This window comes from Typha latifolia, chromosome 3 (assembly GCF_019914945.1).
Source record: "Typha latifolia isolate L0001 chromosome 3, TyphaL0001v2, whole genome shotgun sequence".
NCBI classification, from domain to species: domain Eukaryota; kingdom Viridiplantae; phylum Streptophyta; class Magnoliopsida; order Poales; family Typhaceae; genus Typha; species Typha latifolia.
This window is the reverse complement of record NC_133088.1, coordinates 7,833,249-7,843,192: the sequence shown is the minus strand read 5'-3', so window position 1 is coordinate 7,843,192 and position 9,944 is coordinate 7,833,249. Positions and strand designations below refer to the sequence as shown.

Genomic DNA, 9,944 nt, shown 5'->3' with positions numbered 1-9,944 from the left:
ATTATTATTGATTATTGAGATTGAGTTTTGCCTTGCCTCCTTCGTCTTCTTCGCTCCCGTTCTCTCAATCCCCGGCGACGCCGCTTCTAACCTCCCTCGTCCGGCTAATCACCCTAGTCCCTTAGGGGTGGCCCTCTTCTCCCCCTTCGTCCAATCTATCCAACACTTGCCCTAATCCTTCCATCAACCACAACCGTTCCACCATCACTTTTCACCGGTGCCACCACATTAACGCCGGTCCACCACCATCCACCATTACCTAGGATCTCGTGCCTCCATCCACGAATCCAAAACAGAGCATCCTGATGTTCGTCCACTAAACGAACGATATCTCGAGATCCCCAACTCCGATTCACCTGTAACTAGATTTGTTGGAAAGCTCTTTTACGAGGCTACAACATATCAAAATCTCACGTCGATCCAATGACAGAATATTTTGGGATCTAATTTCAAAGTTCCGTGCAAGATCTAGTCCAGATCTGAGAATTAGAAAAGATCGATCTTTAGCCCTAAAGGAGAGATCGTATCAAGTTGGTATCAGAGCTCCATAGCCAGAGGTGTGATCGTAACAAGCTGGTATCAGAGCCTTAGCCCCAAAGAGAAGATCGTATCAATCTGGTATCAGAGCCTTAGCCCCAAAGAGAAGATCGTATCACCTTCTTCCGCTCCAATAGCACCGGCAATGAATAAGCACTCCGACTCGGCTAGATAATACCCTGCTCTAGCATCTCAGCAACAATCTCGATATCTCCTCCTTCTGGATGTGAGGATAACGGTAGGGCTAAACATTGGCTTGTTCTGCCTCTAGAATGATCTTGATCCTTTGATTGGTGTGTCTCACGGATGGTAGTCCCCGTGGAGCCTCAAACAGGGCAACAAAGTCAGTCAACATAAACTCCAAATCATCACATGTACCTAAGCTAGGAAGAGTCTCAGGTTCGGTCGGTGCAATCTAGAGGAAATAAGATGTCTCACCAACTCGAGGAGCTCTAATCAATGGTTGGAGAGTGGGGCTTGGCTGCGTTCGAACCCCGTCAAGCTATACGACCTGTTCGTCTCACCAAAAAGTGAGCTGCATTTTTGAGAAGTCGAAGGTCACTAGACCAAGGCTTTGCAGCCATTGGGTACCTAAGACCACATCCGCTCCTCAAAGAGCCAATGGATACAAATCCACAATGAAGTTGTGGCCTTGCACCCGGATGGAGACGCTCCTACATATGCTATTAACCCAGAGTTTGGTGTCGTCGCTGATAGTCACCTCGAAGCCGATGGTGGGTTCCACCTCAAGTCCAATTCTCCATACGAGCTGCTCGTCTAAGAAATTGTGCGTGCTTCCTATGTCGATGAGGAGGCGCACACACTGTTTCTTGACTAGTCCATCCACTTGAAGGATCTTCGGGGTGCTCGTGCCAGAATAAGCATGCATGGATATCTAGGCTGGTACCTCTTCCTCTACCTCCCTATATGTTTCCTCCCGAATCTCCTTAGTCACCAAGCCATCACCATCAATTTCCTTCGTGTCATCCTCATGCCCATCGATCAACATAATGTTGCTCGTCGCCTTGGCCCAACGATGGCCCGGAGTGAACCTCTCGTCATATCTGAAACATAACCCCTTGGCTCATCGTTCTTCCACCTGTGTAGGTGTAAGAGTTACTGACCCCGGAGGGTGCTCCACCTCCTCATACTCCTAGAACAAACCTTAGAATGGCCCGCGGCCCTATTGTGGCCGCTAGTGCTTTCGCAGCCGTACTCGATGTGTCAATCGCTCTGGTTGCCCGTTGCATAAACCTATTGTTCCAGCCAAGCTTGTTAGCATTCTTCAAGGCTTGATGCTTCTGGTCCATCCTAGTTGCGTCCTCAAAGGGCTCGCTTAAGGTCCTGGGTCGTAGAGAAAGTACATCAGCTCGGACCTCCTCGCGTAACCCAAAAATAAAAGTGCTCATTAGAATTTCTTGCGGCCATTGTGGTCGGCACCAACTACTGATTCATTCAAACTCCTCCTAGTAAACAGCAACCGACGTCTTTTGGACAAACTTTGATAGAGTGGCATTGTAGTCCTCAAAGCCTGCGGTTCAAAAGCACCTAGATAGAGCATTTACTATGCCAGCCATCCATCAAATACTTCGTGTGCGCTCACGGATTGATACCAATGTAATGCTGCGCCTTCCAAATAGAAGCTTGCCAACAACACCTTGGTGTCTTTCGTTGTTCCTTGATACATAAAAATTTGGTCAGCATGAAAAATTCAATCCAAAGGATTACCTCCTTGGAACTTAGGGAACTCAAGCCTCGACGTTCTTCTACGCATAGGATTATCACACCCCGCATCATACACGAGTTTAGGTCCAATGGTAGGAGGATATAGAATCGGTACATCATTTTCCCGGTGCCTCCGATCATCTCACTTGTGGTGCCAACCAAGATCACCCCGATTCAGCCAACCCGCATCCACCTCAGCACGGTTGGGATTTAGATCTGGACACGCCCGCTTCACACCCCTTGGTAGATCATAGGGGCCTTGGTAAGATCCTCTAGACTCGTTAGGTGGTGGCAGCAAGGGTTTATTTTGGGCAAGGGTTGCTCTAGTCCTAGTTGAGGCAACACCGTCGTAGTTGGATTTGTTGGCGTTGGAATTTCTGGCATGCGCACGGTGGTTGCGAAGTTCCGCAACTATTCCCTCACGCCTCTCATCTCGTCCTACTGCGTCCGTTGTAGATCCATCATTTGTTGGAAGAGGGAGACCAAGGTTGGATCCATATTATGCACTAAACTAGTCGAGGTCGTGCTTGTGCTCGCATCTGCTCTACCCGCTGGCATCGAGGGTGTATTAGGTTCGGTCTCCATGGGTACCTCCATTGTAGTGTGTTAGTTGGCCATTGCTCTTGTGGTGGTCATGAGTCTAACAACCAGTAGCTTTGATACCAGTGATGTGATCTTGATATCAATGAAAATATTTGTGTATAAGGGAGAGTAGAAGAAAAGAAAGAAGGGGGCTTTTCCTATGGGTCTAGGGCGATAGGCCAAACGAGGAGATTAGAGACGGCGTAGCCATGGTGGGAGAGAACGAGAGAGGAGAGGAGAAGATTTGGGGGAAAGAACTCAATTCATTTAATAATGATCATAAGGTTGCATTCCACATATTTAGAGGCTAACCTAATAAGCGAAATAATCAAAAGAAAGCCCTAGAAAGAGTATAGATTTGTTGATCGCGTTCAAATGCGGTCGAGTATGTTCGAACACGCTAAATGTGTTCACTGTGTTTGTGAACGTATGCAGGCGTTCAATCGAGGGCGTTCGAATGCGACCATCAAAAAAATTTTATTTCAGAAAGAAATAAAAGAAACTCAGCCCAAGATAACTAAGTCCAAATCCCAGTCATATCATATTCTCTCCAATATTAATCTAGAAGTTGATTACATCACTCAATTTGGCAAAAAATTTATTAAAAGATTCATTCTCCTTATATAGAAGGTTGCAAAGATATGGCTAACCTTTGAAATTTTGATAGTTTAATAGTGGAGGTTTCCTTCTGAGTAGTCTCAATAATTTTTCACATATCTTTAGTTATCTCGCAAGTACAAATCAAATGAAACTCATCACGGGATGACACTACAAAAGATAACTTTAATCACTTTCTTGTTCCAACAAAATTTTGAACATCTAGTTTATCCCACTAATCAATAAGTTTTTGGCCTAGTTGATTAGTAGTATCTTTACAAACTGTAGGAGGACTCCAACCATAAACTATAGACTACGACACACATTCATCAATAGATTTTAAGTGTCCGCATCTTGGTTTTCTATTATGAATAATTAGATTCATCGAGCAAGGGTGGTTTTCTAATTGATTAGTATCTTTACAAACTGTAGGAGGACTCCAACCATAAACTATAAAGACTACGACACACATTCATCAATAGATTTTAAGTGTCCGCATCTTGGTTTTCTATTATAAATAATTAGATTCATCGAGCAAGGGTGGTCTAACGGTGGATTATCCCTTCTCCGAAAAAAATATTCATCTCCTAGTGGATCTTTCTCTAAAGTAAGAGAGACTTGCTATGATACCAATTAAAAAAATATAACAATTATATGAGATAAATGATCTATAACTAATATTTAAGAATAAACATAAAGTGATAAAATAAACCATTGAGAATTCAACCATGAGACGAGAAATTCTTAACGTGGAAAAACCTCTATCAACTAAGAATAAAAACCACCGATCCTCTTTCAGGATCAAAATAAATACTTATAATGTTGTAGCAGCTACAATAATACTTACAAACCACCTGCTAAAATCCACAGCTATATCTATAGCAAATTTGTTCAAATCTTCCCTCATGAACTGTTTTTCGTGCTTGATTAGACAATCTCAGGATCCTTCGAAGTTAGGGACCTGCCTCAATGACCCTATAGATAGTGGAAAATACCAAACTGAAAATTAGAGATCATGGTCGAAGGGTTTTTAAAACAATACTTTCTCTAAATAATCCTTTTGACTGCTCAAGATTATTTACAAAACTCTTCTAGGGCTTTAAGTATGATTTTTCAGCATCACTTGTTCGAATGGATGCCTCTTTAAATAAATGTAGTAGATACGAGCTACTCCGAACAAGCATTTCAAACAATTGTACAACACCTTTCATACTAGAAATTTTATTCTAATCTTGTTCAAACATTTATAGAATACTTCACACACTATCAAAATTGTTCTAGTCTTGTTTAAACATATTCTACGAAAAATCCTTGAGTTCATTCAAACACACCTATTAATCCAACCTAGCTAGTAAATATCTTGTCCAATGGTACATTCTCAGTTTACTTGTATCATGCTTATACAAAATGATCTAAATACATAAAAATAACTTTTGTTCATGATTGCTGATTAAAAATAAATCAAAAACCTAACAGAAGTTAATTCCTAATAGATCTAATTTATATTCAACAAGTTATATATATATATATATATGCCATTACAATAAGGTAAAGAACTCTATTGCATAACTAGTCTTAGAAGCTAGAAACATTATTTTCCAAGAAATTAGAAACATCACGATTGCGATCCTTACCGCGGCAATCCCCCGATAATAATTCATAATATTTTAGGCCTAGAAAGTTAGTTAGCATTCTAGTATGGGCCTTATTGAGTATCGAGCTCTCACATGTGATTTTGTGAATTGGTTCTCTTACCCAAGACGGTGATATATTGCCACGTACATATCTAGACGGTAGGAAGTTCCTACAACTGGGTTAAGAGAGGATCTGATTCCACTACTCAAAACGCCGGGGGAGGGCATGATGATGTTTAAGGCCCAAACATGGCCATAATACAAACAACTCATGCAGTGTTGCAATGATCTAATTGACCACCAGATGGCTTTGGCAGTGGGGAGGGGAGGGGAGAGGAGGGAAGGGGAAATCTTGTAAACAAAATAGGATGCAGCATGTGATGGATTGGCCATGATTAACTCCACCAACCCATCCCATGTGCCACGAGTGGCTGACCGCATCACGTAGCCTCCTCCTCCTCCTGCTCCTCCTCCTCCTCCTCTTCCTCCTCACTCCAATGTATCATATATATATATATATAAACAACACTTGGTCATAAACAATAGCCCCAATTGGTTTAATTTACCCAACACCAGAGAATCAAACCATTTTAAATTCCAACAATTTTGTCTTAAAGATATAGCAATTTGGGGGGTGGGCCGTTCGCACATTGCGTCTAGGTCACGTTGAGTGGCACAAGAAAGAATCATAGCTTCCGCAGGATCGTACATTGCCTACTGTAGAACCAAATTAGGAAAAGGAAGCTGCATAAACTGTAACACAGTACAATTCCAATGACGGCTAAGATGTACTCCTGTTATTGTTAAAACAGGATATCTTAATTGCATAAAACATATACTATCTATTTACAAACGCTTATAATGTTATATATATATAACAAGGATATATCTTTAAACTGGAAATTTTCCTTCCAAATTACTCAACCAGAAAATTAAAGGGGGAAAAACTGTACCATTAGTCAGTAGAGCTGAGATCTCATGAAACAATCAAAACAAAAGAACACTAACATTATTTAGGCTTCCGTCCCGATATTTTCGTCGTTGTTGATGCTCTTATTGTTGACGAATTTGGACGCAGTTAATTCCAAATTTAGCAGCAGCAACATCTGCGAGCTCATCTCTCTTTCGAATCTCCAGACGTAGTTTAGCCCGACGAGAAGTTCGGCGATTGCGGCCTCCGTCTTCTCCTTATGCGCGAAGTGGAGCGTCTGGAGCAGGAGAACATTAGCCCGCGGCACCACCGTCACCGCCGTTGCCGCGTGCGCCGACACCGTCTTTCTCCTCTGCTCGAAGCTACGCTCGCCCTGCCACCTCACAGTGGCGTGCGCCATCGGCCCTAGCCAATCCATAATGCTTGCCAACGCCTCCCGCCACTTGACAGCCAGCTCCGCGTCCGCCGCCACTCCCCGTCCGACGCCCCGCAGCCTTGTCCTCAGTAGCTGCCTCAGGCTCGCCGGCAGCATCGCGTACAGGTCGTCCCTCGCTTCGTCCCCCACCGCTCGCGGAGTTCTGATCATCTTCTCCACTACTATGATCAGATTCGCGTAGTGCTGCGCCAGCGCAGCGGATCCTAAAGAAGGCGGGGGCGGCGCCAGCATCGCGGAGATCGACTCCAGGAACCCGATCTGCTTAACGTCGTCGTTCTCCGGTGACGATTCCGGACACGGCGGGGGCGGATCAGAAGAGGGGTAGACGACAGCGGGGGACGTTGAAAGACTCCGCGGAAGATGGTGCGATTCATAGCCGATGCCGAAGACTTGCTTGACCCTCGCGAGGACGGTGAAGGCGGAGCGGGTGAGGAGGCAGACGACGGCGTCGAAAGTGCAGCTCCACAAGGAGGTTTGCTTCTTATACTTGACTTCTTGCCGCTGCCATAAGATCTTCTCCTGTATCTCGGTTATAGTGCGGACGAGTTTGGTAGTCGCAAGGCTTCGGTTGCACCCGCCGTTGCATTGGATCAGCTTCTTGAGAGCGTGCTCCGCATCGGAGAGGTCTTCCATCTCCTTGTGAAGCGTGGCTGTCGATGAGATATACTTGTCCATCTTTTTAGCTCTGGTCTCCATCTCTTTCTTTGTAAACACCCAACCATAGACATCGCTGCCAGTATCAGCGAAGAGTTTGAAGGCCTCTTTGATTTCGCTAAAACACGGCTCGACGCAGCGGGCAGCGAGGACGGAGGTGGAGTCCACGACGAGGCGGAGGGCGTCGGTGAATTCGGCGCAGGCGAGGGCGAGGAGGAACGCGTCGTCATCGGAGACGATCTTGCGGACGCCTTCGAAGGCAAGGGTGTCGTGGCGGAGGCGGGCGATGTGAGCGTCGGAGAGGGAGCGGTGGATGTGGAGGAGACGCGACATGAGGCCGGCGACCTCGAAGGCGAGGATGCCGACGTGGGTCTTCTTGCCGGTTGGGGATCGGACGGAGCCGAGGCCGGCGGAGAACGCCGACCGGACTCGGGTTATCCACGTCTCTCGAGCCATGGGGTGGGGAAATAGAAAGGAAGAGGAGAAAAGGGTGGTGGATTATTTATTGGAAGGGAAGGAAAAGAGAGAGAATAATAGAATATGATTAACTTAGAGATGGCAGGGATAAGGGGAATAAAGAAAGGGGAGGAGGGATGAGTTTTGTGAGCTCGTGAGATGTTGAAAGGTTTGGGGGGGTGTGTGTGTCAGTGTCTGGGTGTGTATAAGAAGCGGTATCAGAAAGAAAGAATAGGTGAGATTGGAAAGTTGTGGATTAGCTTTTTCGCAAGTAAATGCCAATTGGGAGTTGAATTTGGTGAGCCTTCTATTGCAGCAGACATCTTTTTGACAATTGAAACTCCCAATTGGCGTTTACACCTTCTAATTTTGCGAATGTAGTAGGACTTGGACAACAAATTAATGAATGGTTTCAGATCGTTTGCACCTCCTTATTTTGTGCAGTCGGACTACTCATACCGATATTTAGACGACTCACTATAACTCCGTCTTAATTTGCATTCAGTAGAATTTGTTTGGTGGAATTTATATTCTGAACTGGAGAATGTTTTCACACTCATGCTTGGAAATTTTTTTTTTTTTTCAAATCTATCTCAATCCATAGGCTGTAAGCTAAATAAATGAGCTAAACAGTATCGATTTGACAACTGAATTAACTCTTCTAATAAAAAAATCATAATAATTTTAAACCATAGTATTTTGATAAAAGAATTTATTAAATATCATACAACAAGAATGGAATCCCATGATCTCTATCATATTTTAGTAACTGAGCTACAGTGGTGCCTCATGCTTGGGATTTATTTATTTTTAACTAAATGCTGAGGGTTTTATTACTCAGGAAAAAAATTATCATATAAATCAGCCATTGAGCTCTGGAGCAACCATATAGTATAATTAAATGACTTGGCTCTCCAAGCTGTAGCACGAAAGGAATGGGAAAGGATCAATTTAGAAACAGGCTTAAACGACTTGCCTTCCATTTTGAAGAGAGAGCTGGAACCTCCTTGGTACATAAGATTACTTTGTACTGAGTATAGGAAAACAAAACCCCTCGAGGACTATGTCTTTTTTTTATACTTCAGATATAGTATTAGCTCAGCTAGTGTAAAGCAGCAGCCGCTAGTTTTAGGCTTCAAAAAGGAATGAATGAATGAAAACTTGAAACATAAGATAGCAAATAAGCAGTCAATGGGGACCGTCCTTTTATGACCGTACGAAAACAGAGGCTCTTGACATATATCCTCCTGGCATATATAAAGTGGTCCCAGATACGATCCGCACGGTGACTCGTCGGTAGCAGGAGACCTCTAATCCCTCCACAATCTTCGTTTCGTGTCAACAATTTAATACACAAACCGAAAAAACTTTGCTGTGAAGTGTAAACTTGTACTATTTTTAGGGATTGGGTTATTTTCTGGGGGCTTGATGTACGTAAAACAACGCTCTAAGCTAACTCCCACTTGATCCTCCAAAGTCAAAACCTTGGAAGAAGAGCATCGATCATAACGCCAATGATCCTTCTTGCCAAAGAATTGAGCTCACTTAGACAGGACTTGATCACGAGGAGTTTTAGTCAAATTAGAATTGCATATCTTTGATCTCTTAGATTTTCTACTTAACTTAAGAGGTTAAACTCTTAAACTTTTGGTAGGAATTATTAAATCTCACTCACTGAGATATCATAACAGGCCACATTATGCATATGTAAAACTAAGTCGCTTGGCACAAGACTGATGCACTTAAGAAGATTGACGCTTATTACCCGCGATAGGAGATTGCAAAGTGTCATATCCCACAATACGAAGATTGACAGATTGCACCATGTGAGTTGGAAGTCATTGTGGTCCATTTACTGAGAGGAAATTAGCTCAGGTATCTCACCTGTTACCTGTATATTGACTAATCTATAAATTAGTGTGTACATATATATAAAGTATTTCTCTTAATGAACAAATCCTATAAGAATATTGCAGCCGTAATGGTTTAGACATCTTTCCTGCCAAAAAGTAAAGACTTCTTATTCAAGTTGTCTCTTCTGCAACTTTTTTTTTTAAATGATGTTAATGTTTATAATTCCTGTCAGTTATTCTAATCTCATATTCCAGAAGACTGACACTGAGAGTTAGAAGATAAATGTTAACAGATATAATGATATCACTCAAGATGAGTCCGCGAGAGATACAGAATGAACATAAAGAGGTTCAAAATAAAATAGATGATCATAAAAAGAAATACACCTGACATCAAAGGAAAGTTTCTCCAAGACAAAACTAAGTTTTCATAAAAGAAATATAATATTTTACCCTAATACAGAACCGAGAACATATATAATCTTTACGAACATGCTAATAAATTAGGAAAGAAAATGAAGCATAAATAAAATAAAAAA

At 42.9% G+C, this 9,944-nt stretch overlaps 1 protein-coding gene across 1 annotated transcript; it reads right to left on the bottom strand.

Moving 5' to 3' along the window:
• Positions 1-5,844: 5,844 nt before the first annotated feature.
• LOC140783379 (protein PSK SIMULATOR 1) lies at positions 5,845-7,741 on the bottom strand. Its single transcript, XM_073130254.1, has one exon. The coding sequence runs from the start codon at positions 7,550-7,552 to the stop codon at positions 6,089-6,091; it is 1,464 nt and encodes a 487-aa protein (XP_072986355.1). The 5' UTR covers positions 7,553-7,741; the 3' UTR covers positions 5,845-6,088.
• Between the last annotated feature and the right edge of the window lie 2,203 nt (positions 7,742-9,944).

Bases quoted from the DNA above. Each gene is read 5' to 3' on its own strand.
- LOC140783379 (XM_073130254.1), bottom strand. From the start codon at position 7,552: ATGGCTCGAGAGACGTGGATAACCCGAGTCCGGTCGGCGTTCTCCGCC.